The sequence below is a fragment of the Olea europaea genome, chromosome 4 (assembly GCF_002742605.1).
Source record: "Olea europaea var. sylvestris chromosome 4, O_europaea_v1, whole genome shotgun sequence".
NCBI classification, from domain to species: Eukaryota; Viridiplantae; Streptophyta; class Magnoliopsida; order Lamiales; family Oleaceae; genus Olea; species Olea europaea.
The window spans coordinates 14,362,906-14,387,264 of NC_036240.1; the positions used below are offsets into that span (position 1 = coordinate 14,362,906).

A 24,359-nucleotide genomic window follows, 5' to 3' on the forward strand; every position below is an offset into this window, starting at 1 on the left:
TTTTTGTACTTTTTTTTTTTTTTTTCAAGTGACATTATTTGTGGGCAGCCTCAGCTCTGCCACATGTTTAGAATCACCTGTAGTTGATTTTGCAATTTGGAAAGATTTGCTAGATTCTCTTGCAAAAAACTGTAGTTTTTTTTATCATATTACAGAAAACTATAATTTTATTATGGTTGCATTAATAAAAAGTTGCCTTAACTATTTAGCACTCGTTTGGTAGCAATTTTTCACATCAAAAATCAATTTTTTGATCGTTATTTCACTATTTCAACTGCCATTTTTTACTTCTTCGGTCACAGGTGGCTTACTTTTCTCTCTAACGGTCAAAAAATCAGTCATCATAATCATCATTGAACAGACCCTTAGTAAATCCATTGCTGCTTTGTCCACAGGGTAAATGAGAAAAAGCCATGGATGCATTTTCACACTTTTAGAATTGCAAAAGTTGAACCATGGTGTATTATTGTTCATTATTCCCAATTTGGTTTGGGTTCGAACGGGGATTATGAAGAATACAATGCAACGAAGAAATTTTAACAAAATGAATGATCCTTGTTTCATTTAAATCAGCGCCATAACGGTCGATGTTATATCAAATTCATTATGCTGTACGGTTTATCTTTAGATAATCAAATAATAAAGTAGTTGCTAACCAACATGAGATGGAACTCAACTAGAAAATGTTGAGACCTATTTCCATCTGCATTCCTAAAACCCGCCTCGTAAATCTCTAATGTGCTTGTTTCAACTTCCCTTTATGCGAGGAAATTCGTGTCAACTTCCTGCTGGCCTGGCATCAAACAAGTGTTTTTATTGTAATCATCAAGAAAAAAGAAAAAAAGGGAAATGGTGATTACCAGCAATAACTTTTATTTTTGTTTTTTTAAATTTATTTTTATATATAATGCAAAGTTATCATTTTATCTCTTTTAAAATTAGTGAGAATTGTGAAAAGAAGTTAGGTGATTATGGTGAAACAAAATAAAATTGAATGATTATGATGACGCTAAATATAAAATTTGGTGACTGATGGATTTAACCCTAGCTATTTTGTTCAATAAATAAATATGCATATCAACTTTATTAAATAATTTTTATTGTAACTTCAATAAAAATTAGAAATGATGGCTCCATACAAGATAAAATACCAAAATACTTCAACCCCAAAAGAACAAACAATATCCACAAAAATTGCATATTTGGAATCTTCAACCAAAGAGGCATTCCAAGACATATCCATGTGATTCAATAAAGATAAACAATGGGCAGTCAACATCAGAACTTAAGATGAATATGCAAACGTTTTCTAAATTCACAAAACAACATTTCACCTAAACAGTGGACAGATTCACCTAGGGTTTGGTTGTTTTTTGTTTGGCCTTTTCTATGAGGGGTCTCAACTGTTTTTTTTCAGCAAGGATCTTCAGAAAGTTGAACAAAAAGGGAATGTAATTGTGTTTCCGACGGATATTATCTGTTCTCCATTTTTTGAATTTTTCTTCCTCGATCAAGATTTTCTCAGTAGCAGCTTCGATCCCGGCATTGATTTCTGAAAGATTTTGGTTCAGCGCTTCCGCGTTACTGCTATCGACCAGTCTCTCCGACTGGAAGGCCGCCAGTTGCTGGAGGATTCTTTCCCTCTTCCTCTGGAGATCCTTGAGCTCAGCTGTATACATCTCTTTCCTGTTCTTTATAATTGCCATTAGGTTGAACCGTATTTCATTTTGGGAATACCTCTCGATGCGTTCTTGAATCACGGGCTGTACCATTTGTAACCATCCCATATCATCTTGCCCACTCGGACACTGCCCGAGGCTGATTGGTCCCTCCTTCAATCCATCAAGCTCGTATAGTACACCATCAACGGGTATATAACTGATAAAATGATAGACATCATCGTCTTTCCCAGCAGATTTCAGCTCTTCAGGTACAAATGGCTCAGGTCTTGCAAAGCTATTATGCGCTGTGCGAATTGCTTCGCTGTTATTGATAGCCAAACCTTTAAGCTCAGGTGGAAAGTTTTTGGTGAATTCTTTCAGTGACGACAGCTCCGGGCCAATGTCGACATCTGGACAGTTCATCAGAATCGACAGGATTGCTTGCGTTGCACACGCATTATTGATAACCTGTAATTATAATTAATCGGTAAGATTACAGTGGTTCAGCCATTCAGAGTTGTATCTATTTCCTCCAGCAGATATAATTGTACTGTTGCATGGAAACTGACCTGGCTGGCAAAAAACAAGTTTGGGTTTGGATCTTTAATCACGAGTCGGTCATCCTTTTCACCAGGACGCCATTTGAAAAGAAATATTAGGCCATATATAGGTCTGTAAATTGGAAAATAGAAAGACAACGAAATTTCAGAGACGTGTAAGCAAGAGCCAATAAATTAGACAACAGAAGGTGTACGATTAGATTTACCTTAGATTGTTTAAAGAATCAACATCCAGTGAATACAACTCCTCAACCTGCATGCGCACCACAAAACGGAGTGAGGAGCATGATCTTTTACTGGAAACAATAGCAAAGGAGAACTAGGAAAAGGCAGCCAACAAAAATACTCCATACCATTCCCAATCACCCTACTGCTGAAACCCCAATGTGGTCGCACGCACAATAGAACAACAGAAAAGGGAAAAGAAAAAATAGCAGAATAAAAGGGACAGGATAATGGAGCTTTATATCTTCTTTAGATAATGTTATCGACTCAAACTGAGGAACTTATTTATCTGCATCTCACTTAAGAATAACTCAACTATCAACACGCCAAAACATGCTCAGACTGGTTCAGAAATTATTCCCTGGTATAACAAAAGGCACCAAAATCCTCTAGCCACCTCTCTGTAGAATTCTTTCATCTTTTTCTCTATGCTCGTCCTGTAAACTGCCTAACCCTCTTCCCTTAGAGAGAGAGAGAGAGAGAATCCAACTTCTCTTTGGCTTTTTAAATAATTAATTTATATTTTCCAAGGTATTTATGTGTGAAAATAAAGAAATCTCACGAGATTATTAAAAAATAATAATAATAATTAATGAAAATTCAATAAACTTGCAACAAATTATCTCGATCATTTAAATAATATCTATTTTAAAAATTAAGGGTAATTATTTTTCTTGGTTATTCATTTAATTACTCTAAAATAGGAATTGACGTAATCAAATAGAAAATTTTGAAGAACTAATATAAATTTGGGTTCAAGAAATTTAGAATTATTTTATAACAGAAACCTTCATTTTTCTTTCGAAGTTGATTGATGATTGGTCATAGAAATTTCAAATCATGAAGACAACACTAACTAATATCAAGCTAAACATGCCACAACCTGAGAATAATCAATGATAATTATGACCAAATGTTATCTTAGCATGAAAATTGCTATGATTTGAAATTTTGAATTAACAACGTGACTGTGATTTGCTACCCGTAAACAATGTGATATGCTAAGGCAACTCTTCTTAGATTACTTAATCAATAAATTTCACCATTCTTCATTGATGACTGAGATTACTTTATAATGAAGCATTTTTGTAATTTAAACTGCAACGAAAGAAAAGGGAGCTCACCAGTCTTACTGTAGAATAGTTCATTTTTCTACTACTAATTTCTCTCTCAATATTCTTGCTTCATAATGATCAAAGATAGGAAAGGTATAGATTAGAAATATTTATAATTTCCAAATTGCTGGTGGTTTATCAAATTTGGAAAATCATACAATTACAACTTTGTTAGATACCAATTTTACTGTGAGCATACAATGAGTAAAAGTTTCACCCAGCTGTAATTTATATACACAGTTATATATCTGAAATTCGGGAAAGTGGAAATGGGGAAACCACAATTCATAAACTTATAAACCACCCCACCACCCTCACCACCAAGAGAAAAAACAAATAGATAACCCATTCAAGAAACCATAACACGCTAGGAATCTCAATATACCTGCACACCTTTAACTTGCATCTGCTGTATGAGTTCAGTGAAAACACCTACAGCACAAGCAGAATAATATGAAAAGTTTTAGACACCATCACAAAGAAACCCCACTGTATCTAAGCCATTACAGAAAAATGCAAGAATATACTATATGGAGAAAAGAAGCTAAAGAATTTCAAAAAGAACAGAACAGCTTAAAAAAGTGGTGGCATCATAATGATTAACATCTTACGGGCACTGATGAGTCAGCGGTCTAACACCAATAACTGCTGCAGATAGATCCACGAGTGGAACTTGAAAACAAACTGAAGGTTTGAGAACTCCATTGCAAACAAGAAGAGGGACTTCTAGATACAGAGAAGGGTAAAGAATATACTTTTCATGATTGACTTGAGTGTGATAATATTAATTTACTTCTTACAAGGTTCAGAAAAACTTTTTAGGTTCCCGCCTCAAGTCACATCTCACATGAGATTTTCATTTAAATGCCTCTAAGTATATGCTTTTAGTGCCATTTTGAGTATATTAAGGCTTGACTTAATCTACTCCTAGAGGCTATCAACCAACCAACAAAAATTTCAGAACACCTTTCCTTTTCTCAAGGTGGATTAAGAAGAACCGGCAACTGGAAGTCACTAAGATACAAGGTTCTGCAAAAAATTGATCTTGGTCCAGAGTTACAATGTCAGCTCACCGGACTCAATGAGTCTCACAGAAACTTGGACCTGCCAACTTGGCTTGAAGTGAAAATAGAAGAATAAATATTAGAATCCTCGTTTGGCCTAGTGGTTAAATACTTGATGTTGCTGTTGGTTATGATGGTCGCAATTTGTTGCTTAAAGGTTTCAAATAGTGTCGGGGTCAAATGCCGGTAGTTGTACTCTTATATTATCAGTAAGGAAATAATCTTATTCTATCCAATAAACTGATTTTTTTTTCTCAACTTAAAAAATAAAATTGCATTTACATTCCCATTAGATTTCTCCTGATGAGCGGATCCCAACTTTAAATTTGAAGCCAGATGGTTCCCAGAGAACAATTGTGTCCAAAATTCCGTAGTATCATGCATCTCTCACATGACCATGATACTCAATGAATTGAAACTTATAAAATCACATTACAGTAAGCCAAAAAGAAAAGAAAAAATTAATGAAAAATTGAATTTTCACACAACCGCCGTTGATGCCAATCTCCCACGTTCAGCCTCAACCCTCTCCCTCCCCCTTCCCCAGTGTCCAATTCCCGTCCTTAAAAGGATAAGTAAAGATTAGAAAAAAATCAAATTGAAAAAAAATAAAAAATAAAAAATAAAATCCAAGTTTAAAAGATGGTATGCACTATGTGTACGATTCATCACGGTTACAATAAAATCTCTAAAAATATGTGTTCATCTATTGACAATATATCGCATATACAATAACATTTGGTATCAAGGAAATGCATTTCAGCTCATAATTCATTATACCCAAAATCAATTAATCTACCATCCACATAAATTCACAAGCCAAAAGCTAATGTACACTTTGATGGGAACCTTGTGGGTCTTTTTTGTTAATCATGTTACGTGAGTTTATTAAAATGAGGCAATAATTCAGAGAAAGCAAGTAAGGAACACAGTTTCTGGAAGAATGCAAATGCAAAAATGCAAAAACAGACACAGAAAACGAGTTCAAATGGATACAAGCATTTGGTGTATGTAATAGATACGTTCCTTCTGGCCAAAATAGAAACACGAGAAGCAGTTAGGCATTCCAAAAATTTATCATCAATGTCAAATAACTTTTCATAACTAGACACTCAAATTGGCTGTTGGAGGCTAAAAAATTAACCCCTTACCAAAACTGTGTACTAGAAAGATTTTTCCGAATAAACAAAATTACCCATATCGAGAAACAGGCAGGCTCAAACAAAATTTAAACAATAAAGGCCAAAACAAAACATACCAGGATCCGACTCAATGGTGCACCAAGACATGATTTTTAGTCCAACTGCTGCAATATTAAAGAAATGACAATACGATAAATTAGGTTACAAAACGCACAAATTTTCATCGGTATCATACCAATTCTCCCTAGTAAAGAGAACATATAGCAAGAAACAAATATTTCAAGTCAATCTCACAAGAAAAATCTTGAAATACACATCCTTCTGAAATCATTTAATACAAATTGAACGCAGTATTTGCAATCCAGTTGCCTCAAAATTTAAGCAGCATATCTCAGTAAATTGGGCATAATTGACCATACCTCAAATTTCTATGGAGAGGACGGATTTCTAGGCTCCAGTGTTCTTCCAATGTTGTAGATGATGGATATGTTTCTTGTCTTTGGACGATAGGGTTTGATCGGGTGGCCAATGGAGTCTTCAAACTAGAAATTTTGACTTAGTAACACTCGAACGGCCAAGATAAAAGAATTGTAGCACATGTGAGTTGTGACCATTTTGTCCAAAAAAATTGACATTATTTTCTAATCATATTTTACGTTTTTTTCAACCTAAACTTCATCTAGACCTGTTAAGCTCATAAAAGTTCGATATTAATTTAAATTGAGTGATCTTAGTAAATAACTCGAATAATTGTTGAAATTAAAGCGTTAGTTGAACTAGGATTTTCAAAAACTAAAGTCCTTTTTTTCGAAAAGTCAATCTAGACAACAAAAGTCAAGAAGAACTTTCTATGGAATGTGTGAATGATAAATGACAATAGTTGTGTCTTATCAAAATTGTAAATTAAACCTATGTTTGATCAATTACAATCATATATCAAAGACGTTCTATTTTGAATCAAGTGATCACACGTATTATAAAAATTATTAAGAAAACTGATATTCTATAAATAATATGCAATAACTACAAGTTAAATTTTATTTTCCAAATTTAAACAATTGAAACATGAAACGATCTCTATTCTATAAATAATATGCAATAACTACAAGTTAAGTTTTATTTTCCAAATTTAAACAATTGAAACATAAAACGATCTCAGAGTAATGAAAGAAGCAGGAATGCAGACACAATAAAGACATTGGTCTACATAAATATAATATAAAAATTAAAGATGATATTAATACTCGAGGAAGAAGAAAATATAAAGTAAACGAAAACGTGTTTTTGGAATATTATTTGAATCAAATTATTCTAAAAGAAAAATAAATAAATAAATAAAGTTACCTTAGAATTTCTTTCTTCATCATGTCTAGATTTCATCTAATCTAAACAAAAACGATCTAAAATGACCGTTATTCTCGTACTACTATGTTTTTCCTTCTTTAGCTTTTCCCTTACCATTTCTTTCAAATCTGAGTTTTACAATTTGTCCACTTCTCATTCATTACTGACGACATAATATAGTCTTACAAACATACTCATATTCATTTCATTTCACAATTAAACCAAAGCTCCTATATTCTATGAGAAAAGGGTATTTATGTTGAAGTTGTTGCTGGCTTCTGGGTTGACTTCTGACTTTAGATTTTTGACTTCTTTCTGCTAGATGGAACTCGGTAAAAGGAGTAATGCAGACACTAGTAGTCGCTTGCTTAAGCTTCTAACTCTTGGCAGCTAGGTGTAATTTTGTATCTAATATAGCCACTTCACATAAATTGTTTCATAGTGTAGAGTTTAAAGTATAGTATACAAAAAATTATTACAACTACAATGCAAAAAATATAAACTCTCTAAATATAAAACCAAACCAAACGACCCAAAGCTTCTTCTACACTGCCAACCAAGTCTCCTATGATGTTGAACTTAGATTTGTGTCAGACCGGATCATACACCGTCACCCACGAAAATGACAATGAATATAACACGAAAAGATCCACCGAAAGCCACCAAGAATTTCACCGGAGATGTAGAATACTCTCACCTGGTTACCTCTGTATTATTTCTCTCCAATGTTATGTCAAGTCCAAAAATAAGATAAATAAAAAAATCTTGTAATTATAGAACCAATTCATTTGAATTCAAAATTCAAATATAGTACTATGATCAACTAAAAAGTGACAACACTAATATAAAATAACTGAGCACAAGATTAAATCCATTGAATTTAATCTATGATTCATATTACTCCATAACTAGCTCAATCCACTTCACATTTTCAAGACCAATCAATTTGCACCAAGTAGAGGGTGTGATCCACCTTACACATAATTTTTAATCATAATATAGGGCACTGTTGTCTTCTGAAGTTTCCTATGAAGGTGCCTTCTCGAGAATAAATCTTGATCCTTGTGCATTCTTCATAAAAGCACATCAGATCTAGAATCAAACCATATGAATGACCATAATTTGATCTTTTTAACTTGCCGACAATTTTAATATGAAAGGACTAGGCATGTTGAACTTTATACTTGAGTCGAGCTTGAAACTTGTTAACACTCATCGACTCATTTGCTCCCTTAGGTTCCATTCGAGATATATATTTGCGCACACGCTATTATATGCAAACCCAGAAAGGCCAAGTCATATGACATTCATTCTCCATCACAGCTACTTTTCACAAATTATACAACAATTTCTAACAAGAGCAACTGGCAGTTGCAGACTTGGAATAGAACAGAGTTTCTATAAATTGAGTTGTTTACAGAAGAAGCCCCGTCCATCCAGCACGTTACATAAGTTTATACAGATTATTCTTTCTGAAAAGTGAAAACTCACCCTCTAGATTGTTTAGCAGATCTACTATTGCCTCTTCCTTTGATCCACTGAAGTGTTCCGAGAGTTCAGATAGTGAAACCTGCACATTTTTGCTGTTACCTTCTCGAGGAAGAATATCGAAATGTGGCTAAGATACGTTGATTGTAAAGGTTCAATACTTACCCCATCATCAAAATTCTCAAGCCAGCGTAATATGGAACTCTCCGTTGCCTCAACTGCAGCAGATTGTCCAGCTTGAGGTCCATCAACTCTCTGGCGTTTCCTAGAATTCGGTGAACCATCAGTACCACATACTAACTGTTCTGTATTTGCACTCCCTATGAGGATATCGGAATCTGTGTCTTCAGATTTTCCCAGTGAACTACCACCATTTACATTGTCCACGAGTGATTCACCATTGGCTTGACCCTCTACTCTGTAGACGTGATGATGCCCAGATGATATAACTTTAGTCGATATTCCCATCTCTTGCATCAGCAAGCAGGACTTGATCTGGCTATAAGTTACCTAGTTTTATAGACAACAGAATTATCATATATTATCACACAACACATGGAATCCTAGTTCATATCATTTGTTATATCATAGGATGCACGATCCACAACATTAATATTCAGCGAATTTTGGTCGCAGGACTGCATTTTTACTTATTCTTCTTTAATAGCAAATTTAATCCACCTTACTAAACATGCTATGATTATGTCAATGCTTAATAAAAGGTTTAGTTCTGAATGCATCCCTCCAAAACATTCAATCCATAAAGCTTACTTCTTCCGGTAATTCAGTTTTGATAGGTTTTAGCTTCTCTTTGCCAACTTTTGACGCAACATTCTGAATATTCGTAAATATCTGCCGTGTTAATCCAATCTCCTCACAGAATCTCGTCCAAGCGATAGTACGTCCCTCTCTTGCAGCTTCAAGAAGATACTCAATTACAGTTTGTTCTTTTATTGGAGCTGCTCGGCCAGGAAAATTCTACAAAGAAGACAGTAAACATTAGTTCATGCTAAAAACTAGGCATAACTTAATGACAAGCAACTGTATTAAGCCATACGGCAATTTTATGGAATGTAAGGCCATCTTCTTGCCACATTCTCCAAGCTTCAAACTTTGCCGGCAATCTCTTATAGTTTGGTACAGTCAAAACCTTCGTTGGAGTAGGAGTTTGTATGTTTGGCTCCCCGTCCAAAGCAATATTCAACTCTTTAGATAGATGCCGAATGCTTTGTAGCAAACAATCTCCATGTGTATTTAGAAAGTGCTACAACACATTATAAAAGCTTCCAATTAAGATAATACATGTGTAAACATGCAACTAGATAAAAGTGATAACATATGATCAAGAGTCTTAATATGATGGTTCTAAAATTTACCTCACATCCCCACCCACATTATTGTTGATCATGTTGCCTACTATTTTTATCTCAAGTTGCAGTCATGTCTTCAAAACAATTGGTTTTACCCGTCAATTTTAAAGCAATCAGTGAGTAAATACTGCAGCAAATATACCCAACACAAATATGTTTGTGGATGAGCTCTGTGGATCCAACAAGAGGATGAAGAAGATGCTAACAAGTTACAATTCTCTAGGGCTAACTTAGAAGTTTCATCAAGCTTAGTAGCAGCCATCTTACCAATCTGATTCCTGAAACCCAATCTTCTTTTTCGTCTAAGATTATATGTATAAGATGGCTAGAACAACCCAAACATTGTATTATCCAAATGTGATCATTGTATACAGGGAAAATGCAAATTTTGGCAGATGCGATCAAAGAAAATAAAATCAGCAGTTATTAATACAACTGGACCATTGAAATGTACAAAGTGAACATAGACCAAGCATATACAAGACCTTGTCAAGCTAAACTAGAGTGGACTAAGAAACGTGACTATTAAGTACATAAGTTATACCTGGTTCACGCCATCTATATTTGCTAGCCTTGCTCGAGTAGATGGCCTTGTCAATGCTATCCTTCTTAATGTTTGATCACCACATATTGCATATCTGCAAGCAAAAACAGATCAATAGACAGCCTTGCATTTCCTCAAAAGTACAATTGTATAGTGTAATCGTACAGTGGCTTGACATTAGAAAAATACTCCTGTCACACTATTGTCCCAGGATGACTTTTCTTACCAGCTTGACTACATTTTGGGGGTGAAACGATCTTGCTACATTAAATCTAAGAAATAAAACTTGGCAATTAGCGAGCAGGTTACTGTGTTGACGAATTTTCAAGTGTTCATCTTGATAAATATCACATTAAGATTAATTGCACTTCAAGAAGGGGCTGGAATTGACCCAAAAAGACCAATGTGATAAATTGTTAAGTGATACAGCGAGTAGCAGCTCTAAGAACAATGACAAAATAAAGAGAAACTCACGGAGCAGTTCCAGATTTTTTTGCTATCTTCATTCTTTCTTCTACAAGCATTTTATAGAACTCTGCCTCTCCCTGAACTTGTAAGCATAAAAGTCAAAACATTACAGGTTTTGGCCAAAGTTAAATTGTTGAAGACGACCAAAGGAATGTCTGAAGGTAAAAATTTAAATAGAAGTGCATGGTGTCCTTTAATTCACATGCAGAAGATGCTTAGGATGGTAGAAAATCTCACCTGGGACAACCCCTCAAATTTAAGTGGAGCCAAACCATCAACTCCAGCCTCACCAACTACGTCTGTAACTTTGACATCACCAATTATTTCTGAAGGTGATGACAGATATAATGGAGGCTGATGATCAGGACTGCAAGAATTCAAGAAGTACACTCCTTTTTGTCCGACACTGAAGCATGAAAGTAAAATCAAAATTAAATTTACATTAGAATCTTATTAAATTGGCTGTAAAAGAGAATGTCCAATTTTTATGTTTTAACATTGTTCACAAAAAGCACAGTTTTTGGCTTGCCCTGATTTACGCAAATCCATACTTTGTACCCTGCAGCAAATAAATCTAGAAAGATAACTGTAGGCAAAATCCACATTCTGTAAATCTTCGTCCTGATATGAGCTGTCAAATTTATCTCTTACAAATATTCACCTTTTGGACAAATATGAGCTTTTGGTGTCAATTGTTTAAGAAGAGACAACTAATGAATGTGAACAAACATTTTGATCTCACCACAAGCACCAATGAAGTAGACTTGCCCTGTGAAAGTCTTCCCTGGCTCAGTTTATTGCGGGCAATAAAATGAGGCAGATGACAGGCTGATAAAGGAAAACCGATGAGGTTGTATGAGAGAGGTCTGACACCTGAACTTGTATCCCACATTAGTGAATCACAAAAAACATGAAGTTATAAGTTGGCTTTCTCTCTCATGACAACCGTTGTACCACTTTTGGGCAATGGATTTTAGGCCTAATTGCATGTTGCACTTGATGGGGTGGCGTCCTACCAGGTACAATAGATCATGGGTCCAGGGAGTGACATAATATACAACTGGATGCCAGTCAGAAGTTGGAAACTGAGTATTATGAGGGACAAATTGCTATGCTATATCCAACAATGACAAGCATCGTTAGGAGGTGTGATTTCAACTTGAACATAACACAGGTGGACTACGGAAATTATGGGCAAATTATAAGCTTATGTTAAGAGCCCACATCAGGCCATTAGTACAACGTTTTGGAAGTGGATTTAGGCCATACTGCAGGTTGCAAGCGGTGGGCTTGCAGGATACTATAAAGTCAAATGCGCTCACGGCTGATGTGTGTCAGAATGGGGGTGTGAGACGGCACAGTATATTTTTACAGCTCAAAAGTCATATACTAGTCAGATAAAGAAATCTACCTTACAGTTTTGAACACATCTTTGAAGGTCTCCACCAAATAATCTGCACACAGTGCAAATAACCATTAACTGTCCAAGACTGTAATTTGAAAGGATGCAAAAAGAAAAAAGTGTCCATACAATCAAAGAAAACAAAAAGGAATCGGTATTCCAATGTCACTGCTTCCTGACAGCATCCAAGTATGGCACATAATAGAAGGGTAGGATACATGACTAGTGCAAATTCCCTTAAAGTAGGCACTAAAATTTAGAGGTTCTGTATTTTACTTTCTTTTAGAAGCAACAGGTCTTTAGTTTTGGTTTGGCATCATAGAAAATACACACATTTCATTTACTGTGCAGTTTCAGCTGCGGATCCAATAGAATAGAGCAAGCTGCTGATTTTCTCATAAGATGTTAGACCAGAATTAGAAAAGATAAAAAGTTTTAATGAAATGTTATGTGATCAAATAAAATCATTTTTTAAGTGCACAAAATAGTTATATAAACAAAAAAATTTCTTCAGCAATGTCTGTAAAAGATCAATGACCCAATAAAAAATTGGTCTTGATAGGCTTTTTTTCTACACTCCAAAACTTAACGGGCTAACCATTGAATATACTCTCAGACTGTATTGAGATCGCTATTTGCACTTCTGCAGGGTTGTGATTTAGCTGGATATTCGAGCTATTAATATATTCTGGGTCTCTCTATTGGCATTCACATTTGATAACCTCATTGGCCTGGAATATAACAATTACAAATAAGCACAGATAAACAGTACAATATGGTTCTTTTGATTGCTCCCTTAATGGATGCAATGTGGTATTTACTTCACTTCTTCCTTCTTAGTATAGTAAAAACATCCATAAACACAGATCCTTGATACAAAGACTATTCACACGTACCACGTGAAATCAACTGATCAGCTAGAGCCTTCCACCAATTTGCTGGCATCTCTTTCCCGAGGCCGTGGAAAGGAAGCTTATCAAACTGAGCATCAAGAATTTTCTTGGACTGTGACCAAACAAAAGGCACTAGTGTAATTTTGCAATGACTAAACCACAAGATCAGTTTTCCAAAGCCTCCAAAATTTAGAATACAATACCAAAGCCACTAATTCAGAACAAAGAAAGTCAATTCATCATTTCTTACGAAAATTTGTGTAGTCCCATCCAACCTTTTTTTTCTATTATCTAATAACTTATATGGCAACCTTGGTTCCATACATCCCATGGAAGAATATCAACACACAGTATCATTAGTTTTCAATAAGAAAGCTTACTCGAGATCCACGAAGAACATCAACTGGCAGATTGAGACCCCAGTGACCTCCACATGCTTTAACGCAAGCCATTAAAAGAAATGCCTCCCAAGACATATCACTCTCATTCTTTGAGCTAGTGCAATTATCACAAGTTCCTGAACACATCATACAATTAGCTACTTTCTAGTACCAAGGTAACTCAAAAGATGATTTCTGGAATACTGTGACTTGAATTATAGACAAAATTAACAATATAGAACCTTAAAAAACCAAGGTCCAAAAGCCAAAATTGTCTTCCCTAAATTTTTTTTCTTTCTTCCTTTTCACATCTGTTTTGGGCATGAAGAACATAAAAAATAATCGTTGACTAAAAACAAAAGCTGTAAACAACATATTTCCCCATGATAACTTTAGATAAGAGAAAAGATCATCATCCCAATCTGTTAGTGCCTGAAATATAGATTTTCTTAGACCAATTTACTGATTTAGAATGAAATGAACGCAACCTGATGACAGCAAAGGCCAAAGCTTTGACTCATGGCCGAATGTAAAGCAATCAACCAGGAAATAAGCCAAAAACACATGGGTCTTGCTGCTTCTATCAGTTCTAATCGGAAACGTGGGAACCATAAAAAATATAAAAGCTTGAAGAAGAGAAATTTCCACTGACTTCATAAGAAATGCCATCACAAGCATAAAAAAGTAAAATTTCCGCTCCGGATAATATTTTGGCAAAAAAGGGAGCAAAACTTTGACTACTAAATGGAATGCTTGTAGACATAAAAAATGAGCTATACTCTACCTACTCATGTATATCCACATATACAATGCAGTGTCTCTATGCTTTCATTCTTATCTTTCTCATCCCTTCCTACTCATATCTCGTGCGTTCTTTAATTACATTCCCGTACCATTGTTATCTACATTCTACACCCTTTCTCTTGTTTATTCATCTCTTTCTCAGATAATAATATGCTGTACTGAGCCTTGCGCTGATTTAATAAATGCAATCCTCTTCGTACCACTCTTATCTTACCATCACTGATATACATTTTAAATGAAACATTGTCATGCTTTCTTAATCAATTATAATTCAGGTATTTGCTTACTGCACATGACACTTTAAAGGTCAAATATTACCCATACCACAATTGGCAGAGCCGTATTTCTCTCCAAAGTACTCCAAAAGATACTTTCTTCTACAAGTTGTCAGCGAACAATAGCGTTGTGCTGCCATGAATGACTCCATAATAGCTTTTCTTTGCTCTGCCTTGTAGAATCATACATGTACCAAACATTTAAGCAATATGGAAACAACCTAAAGAAATTAATAAATGCTGGGAACTACTATATAAAATCTTTAATATATGAAACTCTAAGAAGGTCAACAAAATAAAAAAACATACTGTGCGTGCTTCTGAACAGTAAAAATCGGCTTTCCAAAAGTCGCTTCTTGCATAATACAACCAACAGGTCGAAGGAATGCCATCTCTACCACAACGTCCACTTTCCTGGTAATATGATTCCAAACTCTTTGGGCAACCATAGTGCATCACATGTCTAATGTTAGGCTTGTCAATACCCATGCCAAATGCTATAGTTGCAACCATGACATAAAATTCATCTCTGATGAATGCCCTGAAATGCATCAAAATTTCAGTTGCCAGTCTTACCAGATAAATAATAATTGCACCAAGAATGGTGAAGGGCACACACAATTATACATCCTTCGACAGAATAAAGTAAACAAAACTTTCAATCAATTCAAGTACAAAGATTCAGAAATAAATGAAACAGATAAAAGCTAGTGAATATTAAAACCTGTGTGACTCCTCACGTGCTTTATTAGACATTTGGCCATGGTAGATTCCAGCCTCAATTCCGTCCTTGTGAAGGAACTTGAAAATCTAAAGAATCATGATTTCAATAACTAAAGTCAGAACATCTCATCATGGATATATGTATTTCCATATCTTTCTAGAAGACCGTGACATAGATGAAATGGCTGGCATTTAGCTAAAATCCACGCGCATGCTTACGTATTAGAAACAAGAATAAAAGATGCACAAATCTAGAAGTAAAAATAACCTGTTCAGCATCTTTGACAGTTGTACAGTATACTATAGTTGAATTTCTGCTGTTCGCATATTGAGAAATCTCCTTCACAAGCTCATCCACAAAAGCTAAACTGCGGTTGGAATATCTAACTCCATAGAAGAGATTTTGACGGTCAAATGAGCCAATAGTTACTTGAGGATTTTTCATCTTCAGTGAATTTATAATGTCAATGCGAACCCTGGAAAAAATCAAGTATGTTCAAAGGTTCTATGAAACTGAATTTAAATAAAAGCAAAATCGTAGTGAAAAAGAAATTTTGATCTGATAGATTATTGGACAAATTAAAACTAGAACACGAAAGATGATTAATGATTTATGAATTTACACGGATTCTGTACTGAACTCACTTAAACTAAGGATAGAAAAGTAACATTGGGAACAACAGATAGAAGAAAAGGCCAAAAAATAGTTGGCAATATCTTAGAGAAGTACCTGAACAAGAAAGTACTGTCATTAATATTTTAAACTGATCCCATAACATAAGATTAAGACCTCATGAAAAGTTTTACATGTAGTAGAATATCGATAAGGTTGTGGATTTTTCTACATATACAGAATTTGCAGAACCAAATGGCCAGAATGTAACTTAAAATGTGTAGTTCCCTACCTCCTTCAACTAATGACCGGATTATTTACCAAGAAGAATGCTATCGGCAACCAGAACAATTAGAACAACGAGATACAAAATGGAAAAACAATCTCATGATGCAAAAACCTACTTTGCAGTAGCAGTTGCCGTCAAGCCAACAAATGGAACATTTGGTAGAACATCCCGCAGCCCACCTAATTGTTTATACTCCACCCTACAATACATATGGAAAGAACAATGATAGTAGAAACATAGAGAAATAAATCTAAAAAGAACAACCAACAAGAGAAGGGTTGGAGCAGAAAGTAGCACAGACATGAAAAACACATTTCTTTAGAATTGAAGCATCATTTTGAATCCAACTCCTGAGCTAAAAAAGAAGGGCTGTCAGATCTTTGTTTATCGTTCATTAGGGTATTAGAAGCTAACTTTTTGACAGCGAGATAATAACTAATTACGAGCGCCGGGTTCAATTGAAATTGATGGTAATCACTTGAAGATTGTGATATAAAACCAAACTCTTCTTAACTGTAAGATATTTAAACACACTCTCATGGTATCTCAAGCAACCGGCTTGATTTCATACAGTCATTTAGTTCAAATTCCCATATTTCCTTCCCTTATAAGTCAAGCATGGCAATAGTGTGACTGATAAGTGTGAAAAATATGCAATTATCAACACTTGGATAGATGTTTATTCTCAAAAAATTGACAAGTGAAAGATACAGTCGTTACATACTAGATCCACATAGTCAATCTTTCTTAATCATCAATTGAATCATTGCTCGTGATCCACGATTCTAAGTTGTCATCACTTGAAATCCCGTTCATATTTTTCATTATTATCATTATAAAATAAAAGCTTATGTGAGGAACGCCTTGGATAAATGAGAAATCTCATTCATTAAACAAAATAAAAACAAAAGTAGCATCTTGCAGTCACTTGACTTTGAACCAAAACTGGTTTGTCAAGGTCCCAAGTGCAGTCTTCAACACATGGCCAGTATGAATGCATAATTACTCTGGTTTAGATGAACTTTCAGACCCATTAAAACTTCAAACTTCAACCTTTCTGTTTTCTTCAAGTAACCATATCTCTGGAGTGTCTCACAGAAATCATGCCCAACGCATTTAAATCTTAAGAAACTAATCATAAAATGTTATATCAGTGACGAACTGACCTGAAATCATGACCCCACTCTGAAATGCAATGTGCTTCATCAACAGCCAGGAGACATATTCCTGAAATTAGCAATCTGGACCAGAAACTGCAGTAACACACTATATCACTCAGGAGAACATAATAATCACAATTAAATGGAAGATTGCAAAAGCAATAGAAAATTTAAAAACTGGAGGTAAATAAGGAAAAAAGTAAGAGATGAAGTTTTGGAACTCCAGCTTACCTGGTTGTAAGCATGCAGGCCTTCTCTGGAGTCATGTACAATATATCATACTGGCCACTTTCAGCATTACCATGTGCACTACGGTTAGTCTGAGCACTTGAGAGATACTCAGCTCTTATACCTCTTTGCTTCAATGCCATTACCTAAACAGTATAAAAAGTAGATACATTTTTTTTGAAGTACTGGTGGATATAATTAAGATTCACCCACTTATCAAGAAGATAAAGCACAAACCTGATCTTGCATCAAAGAAATAAGAGGGCTTATGACAACAGCAGTCTTTTTCGCAATCAATGGTGGCACCTGATAGCTTAGTTCATTGTTCAGGAAATCGTTAATCAGAAGTATGATATCTTCAAACAAGTAACTGTATTAAGACTATAATGCAAAACACAGAAATAAATTGAAGCTTACCACAAGGACTTGCCACTGCCGGTGGCCATAACCACCAAGCAATCTTTACCATCTAAAATTTTCTCCACAATTTCTCTCTGGTAGGGGCGAAATTTCGAAAACCCAAAATATTCCTGTACCAAAAATTAATAAAATCGTTAAAAAAAACCGTCGAGAAAAACAAAAGAAGAAAAGAATATTAAAAAGTAGAAATTTGAGAAAGGAAAGGAACCTTGAGGGTCGACTCCATTTCTGTGTTTGATTTTCGGTCGAGCGATGAGTCCGTTAAGATGAAGAACAGTCGAAAAGTTTAGGTGAATTTCAATTGTGAATTGAGTCTTTTAATGAAGAACAGTCAAAGACTCAATCTTTTCGACTCGTTGTGAATTTCAATTGGAAATGCTGTACATTTGGAGGGATGCACGGATTGCTTTCCCGCCATAATATGCGGCACGATGAGCGTGTGTGTGTGTATTTTAACATCATTATTAGGTTGTTTTGTACAAAATGTTTTTTAGGCGAATTTTTAAATTGCGTCAAAATTATCTACACTACAATAAAAGAGAGAATGAGAGTTTAATGTTCATTTTTGTCATACTTCTTTTCACACTTAACCGATTTGAGAACTGATTTGACAACAGAAAAAATTCTATTCAACAATACTGTAGGACTCTTTCTCATAATTTTCACGCTATTAACTATCAACCATATCTTGTATATTTAAATTTTTAAAATTATATTAATAAACAAAATTATTGTAAAAAAAAAAAAACATATTCACTCCGTGCATCGAAAAAAAATTTACGTCATACCACATAATTTTTCTTGAGCAAAATAATGTATTGAGAAAATTGTTGCGAAAAAAATAATAAAATAATTGATTTTTTTTTTAAAAGAAAAACGAATTATACGCATTTTTTAACACATACGCTTAATGTCTGTTTAACTATTTTCAATATTCATTTAGATCATTCAATGTGTTTATGATATAGTTTTTGAAATGAGTTTCTAGATAATGTAAAATATTTATCTATTCGATTATCGTACAATTGTCAATTAATTTTTAAAATTAGCTTATTATCGAAAAATTTGGAAATATATTTTGAAAATATCTATTTTGACGTTTTGTAACATTTGCTACGATTAGTCGTTTCACGCACCGTTAACGACGTGCAATACTATGTCGCGAGTACTTTAAAATGATATTAAGAATGTAATATTTCGATTTCGTTTGATATCCCATAATGAGCCTGAAAATGAAAACAAAAACATAAGTTAAAAAAATAATAATAATATGCAATTTTTATTTTATTTTTTACTTTTATTTGTAATACATTTTTTTATTAATATTTAATTTTAAAAAATAAATATATCTAAATGTTTACTTAAAAATGTTGAAGTTAATATTTTTTACCTATAAATAACTTTTACAATTATAATTTTTTTATTACTTTTAAATAACTTGAAGTGATTTATTTACTTATAAGTAACTTTTTACGTTCTAGATAGTTTAATCTTTTTATTAATATTTAATTTTAAAAACTAAATATATCTAAATATTTATACCAAAAAAATTTTAAGTTCACATTTTTTTATATAATTAGCTTTTGCAATTATAAGAGAATGAGGGATTAATATATATATTTTTTTTACCTATAAGTAGCTTTTACAAATATAAGTTTTTTTTATTTTAAATAACTTGAAGTGATTTTTTTTACTTATAAGTAATTTTTTATCTTTTAGATAATGTAATCTCTTCTTTTACTTTTAAATAACTTAACCGGTTTGGGAACTAATTTGGCAACAGGAAAAATTCTATTCAAAAATAATGTAGGAATTTTGTCACACGCCATTGTCCACTGCAATATTTCTCCCCTGCTTTGAATCTAACACAACATGCTCTTTCTACTAATTTTCACGCTATTAACTATCAACCATATCTCATATATTTAAATTTTTAAAATTATATGAATAAAAAAAATTATTGCAAATAAAATGTAATATATATATATATAGATTATTTATTATATTTTCAATTTCTTGATTTGGTTTATTTTCTATATTATTTAATTTTTTATTTATATTTTCTATTGCTTCTGTAGTCTTAAGATCTGGAAATTTTTCTTTATCTTCTACTCTAGAAATTTTGTTTAAAATTGTTAAATTTTGTTCTTTAATAAAATCTAGGTTTTCACGAATTTTATTAATATCTTTCTCAATATTAAAGATTCTTTTTCCTAAAGTATTAAATTCTCCAGTTAAACAATTCAAATAGAAGAACACAATTCATAATGCAATGTTTAGAAGAAAAATGTGTTGAATTACAAATTAAGAATCAACTAAAAAAGACAGATTATAAATTTTGTAAAGATATTTTTACACCTCATACTTATGGTAATAATTTTAGAGAAAAGAATAAAAGAAAATATGATAAAAGGAAAACTAGTCAATCTTTTAAGAAAAGATATTATCTTAGAAAATCTAATAGAAGAAAGCCTTATTTAGATGAAAGTAGACATGTCAGGAAATTTAAACCAGAAATAAATTATCCTAATAAATTAAATTGTTATGTTTGTGGGGAAACAGATCATTTAGCTAAGGCATGTCCAAAAAAGATAAATAATAATGATAAAAGAAGTACTTTAGTAGAATGTACTAATGAAGATTTATTAGAAATAGATGAATATATTTCAGATAAAGAGTCAGTATATAGCATTATATCAATAGAAGATTATAATAATAATTGTAATCTAGAAGAACAATCAGATTATGAAAATTTCATACAAGAATTTTCAAATATTAAAAATTTATCAGATTCAAATGAAGAATTAGAATTTATGGATATAGAATTAGAATGTAAACATAAATGGATAAAAAAAATAGGTTCAGACAGTATACCATGTTTTTTATGTAAATGGTATCCTAGTAAAAAATTAAGAGTTAAATGTAAAGATTATTTTCTAGAAGCATGTAAAAAATGCTTGATACAAAAAGACTTAGTAGAATTTGAAGAAGAAAATCAGAATGATTCAATTCAAATAGAATTATCAGAAATAAAAATATTAAGAAAAAGAATAGAAAACTTAGAAGATATGCAAAGATATATTTTACAGAAATTAGAACTTTTGGAATTAAATAAAAAAGGAAAAAACCCAGAAGTCACTCCTGAACCAGAATTAGTTCAAGTTTTTTGTAATTCAGAAAAATTAAAAAGTATTAAAGTAAAATGTTATGTTAGAATAGAAAATTTTGAAATAATTTGTTTAGGTTTAATAGATTCAGGATGTAGTCATTGTGTAATTAATAAAAGAATCATACCAGAAAAATATATAATAAAGTCAAAAGAACCTATAGAAGCCCAACAAATGGATGGAAATTTTTATAGTTACCAAGATATCCTTAAACCAGCAAGAATTAGTTTTGAGACTAATTGTGGAAGAAGTACAGAATATAGTTTACCTAAAGACTCAGTATGGGTAAGAGAATTATCTTTAAATACAGACTTAATTTTAGGATTAAGTTTTTTGTTAAAAGATAATGGTAGTATAATAATTAGTAAAGATTATATGCAATTACAAAAATTTACAATTTGTGCACCTACTTATACTAAGATTATTTCATCAGAGTCTGCTGAGAAGCGTGGTGGGATTAGGGAAAAAGAATGTGAGTGTAGTAAGGAAAGAGAATGTCAATTAATAGAAAAAGAAGAATTAGATAATTTTTTAGAAGAAGAATATTATGAAAACTTTAAGGAAGATGAATCATGTTTAGAATTTGTAGAAATTTAAAAAATTTATAATTTGTTAGTAACAGAACAAGATATAGAAAATATGATTAGTAAATTAGAAAAATTAGAAATTTTAGGAGAAAATATACTAAAATATTGGGAAAAAGATAAAGTTTTCTGTGAAATAAAAATAAAAAATCCAGAATATATAATAAAAATAAAAAATATTGAAGCAACAAACCAAGATCAGGAAGACTTTAGGATGCATATAAAAGATTTATTAAAATTAGGGGTAATTAAAAAATCAGAAAGCCCACATAGATCAGCAGCTTTTATAGTTAGAAAACACTCAAAAATTATTAGAGGAAAAAGTAGAATGGTAATTAATTATAAAAGATTAAATGATAATACAATAGATGATACTTATAATATTCCAGATAAAACAGTTTTAATAAATAAGATTCAAGATTGTAATATTTTTAGTAAGTTTGATTTAAAATCTGGTTTTTGGCAAGTAAAAATGCACCTAGATTCAATAGAATGGACAGCTTTCACTAGCCCAGAAGGACATTTCGAATGGTTAGTTATGCCATTTGGATTAAAAAATGCCCCTAGTATTTTTCAAAAAAAAATGGATAGTATTTTTAGTAAACATAATAAACTCATTATAGTTTATATAGATGATATTTTAGTATTTAGTAAAAATAGGCGAGAACATAGAGGTCATTTACAAATTCTCTTTTCAGAATTTATTAGACATGGTTTAATTATAAATAAAAAGAAAATGTTCTTATTTAAAGAATATATAGAATTTCTAGGAGTAAATATAGGAAAAGAAAAAATAGAGTTACAACCTCATATAGCCCAAAAAGCTTTAGATTTTTCAGATAAACTTGAAGACCTTAAGCAGCTACAAAAATTTTTAGGATTAGTTAATTATGCTAGACCCTTTATTAAAAATTTAGGAAAAATTGCACGACCTTTATATGGAAAAACTTCACAAAAAAGTCAAAGATATTTTAATATAGAAGATATTAAATTAGTCCAAAAAATAAAAGATAAATTAAAAGACTTACCTAAATTATCTATGCTATTAGAAACAGATTATTTAATTATAGAAACAGATGGAAGTATCACAGGATGGGGAGCAATTTTAATTGCAAAACCCAACAAATATGCAGATAAGGATAGTGAAAAAATTGTAAGATATAATAGTGGAAATTATAAAGAAAAAGGTAATATAAGTAGCATAGATTTAGAATTACTTGCAGTAAATTATGCATTAGATTCTTTTGAATTATTTATTATTTCTAAAAAAGAAATTACTTTAAGAACAGATTGCGAAACAATAGTAAGTTTTGTTAATAAAATGAAATTAGAAAATAAAAGAAGTAATAGAAGAAGATGGTTAAATTTTATAGATAGAATTACTAATACTGGATTAGTAATTAATTTTGAACATATTAAAGGTAGTGATAATCAGATAGTAGATATTTTAAGTAGAATAATTAAAAATAAAGAATATGATTGATTATCTCTTTTAGAATTTGCAGATGCAAAGACTAAGAGGCCCCAGGCCAGGATTGCCAATTGTTGGTAGTTCAAGTTCTCAGACAAATATACTACAGACTCATGATAAGTTAAGATTTGGTAATATAGAATTACTTTGTTTTCCAAACAGTAATATTAGTTTTAAGACACTTTCTCATATCTCAGTTACTAAATCAGAAAAATGTATTTTAGACAATTTATGGATATCTTATAATAAGAATCCAAAAGATCAAAAATATTTTTTAGCATGTTTAAATGCTCTTTCAGAACACTTTAGTCAAGGTCACAAAAAATTTAAGTGTTATGTTGTTTTACAAGGTAGACTTCCAGGAATTTATCATACCTGGTTAGAAGTTTCAGATTGTATAAAAAATTTTCCAAATCCTCTTTATAAAGGATTTTATTCAATTTCAGAAGCATTAGAAGAATGTAGAAAATTTATAGGAATTAATTATTTTGTTGCCCCTTCTTTAAAGAATGTTTCAGATCAACCCTTAGATTATGCTTCTAAATTTTGTGAACATTGTGAATGTATGACTAAGAATTTTAAAATTTTAAATGAGTCTAATCAGTCTTTACAACAAGAAAAATTAGTTTTACAAAAGAAAATTTCTGAATTAGAACAAGAAATTATTAATTTAAAGATCTCAAATCCAATTGTTCAGACACAGGCAGGTACTATAGAGCCCAAGAATTATATAGCTAGTCCAGTTCAAACGGAAGCTGGTAAAGACTTATCAAATCCGTTTATGGTTCTGGGCTTACCAAAAGCTTAACAGACTCAGGGGACTGTTGATTTTCCTACTTTTCAATTTAATCAGACTCAACAGGCTGAAAATCCTGTTACAAAAAATAAAAATTTTTCTGAAGACCAGACACAGCAGACTGGAAATTCTATTACTAGACTTATAAGCCCAATAGACCTTAAACAGAAAAG

At 32.3% G+C, this 24,359-nt stretch overlaps 2 protein-coding genes across 4 annotated transcripts; both read right to left on the reverse strand.

The window, feature by feature from the left end:
• Window positions 1-1,140: 1,140 nt before the first annotated feature.
• LOC111393722 (ubiquitin carboxyl-terminal hydrolase 2-like) lies at window positions 1,141-6,330 on the reverse strand. Of its 2 annotated transcripts, none has more exons than XM_023019401.1 (6): window positions 6,187-6,330; window positions 5,884-5,928; window positions 3,947-3,993; window positions 2,428-2,474; window positions 2,231-2,333; window positions 1,141-2,129 (listed from the first exon to the last, which is right to left on the reverse strand). In XM_023019401.1, exons 2-6 carry the CDS (start codon window positions 5,912-5,914, stop codon window positions 1,356-1,358), a joined length of 1,002 nt encoding a protein of 333 aa, XP_022875169.1. In that variant the 5' UTR covers window positions 5,915-5,928; window positions 6,187-6,330; the 3' UTR covers window positions 1,141-1,355. The 2 variants fall into 2 exon arrangements, with proteins under 2 accessions (XP_022875169.1, XP_022875168.1); XM_023019400.1 differs by having other exon boundaries at window positions 5,884-5,931.
• A 1,194-nt stretch (window positions 6,331-7,524) lies between these two features.
• LOC111393723 (ATP-dependent DNA helicase RecQ-like) lies at window positions 7,525-18,531 on the reverse strand. 2 transcript variants are annotated; one of them, XM_023019403.1, is made up of 21 exons: window positions 18,377-18,531; window positions 18,166-18,278; window positions 17,986-18,061; window positions 17,752-17,894; window positions 17,527-17,613; window positions 16,476-16,559; window positions 15,727-15,934; window positions 15,460-15,545; window positions 15,045-15,276; window positions 14,785-14,908; window positions 13,657-13,793; window positions 13,280-13,388; window positions 12,393-12,435; window positions 11,219-11,387; window positions 10,988-11,058; window positions 10,514-10,607; window positions 9,657-9,863; window positions 9,371-9,577; window positions 8,765-9,109; window positions 8,603-8,681; window positions 7,525-7,818 (listed from the first exon to the last, which is right to left on the reverse strand). In XM_023019403.1, exons 1-21 carry the CDS (start codon window positions 18,392-18,394, stop codon window positions 7,805-7,807), a joined length of 2,646 nt encoding a protein of 881 aa, XP_022875171.1. In that variant the 5' UTR covers window positions 18,395-18,531; the 3' UTR covers window positions 7,525-7,804. The 2 variants fall into 2 exon arrangements, with proteins under 2 accessions (XP_022875171.1, XP_022875170.1); XM_023019402.1 differs by lacking the exon at window positions 7,525-7,818 and having other exon boundaries at window positions 8,411-8,681.
• Window positions 18,532-24,359: the final 5,828 nt, after the last annotated feature.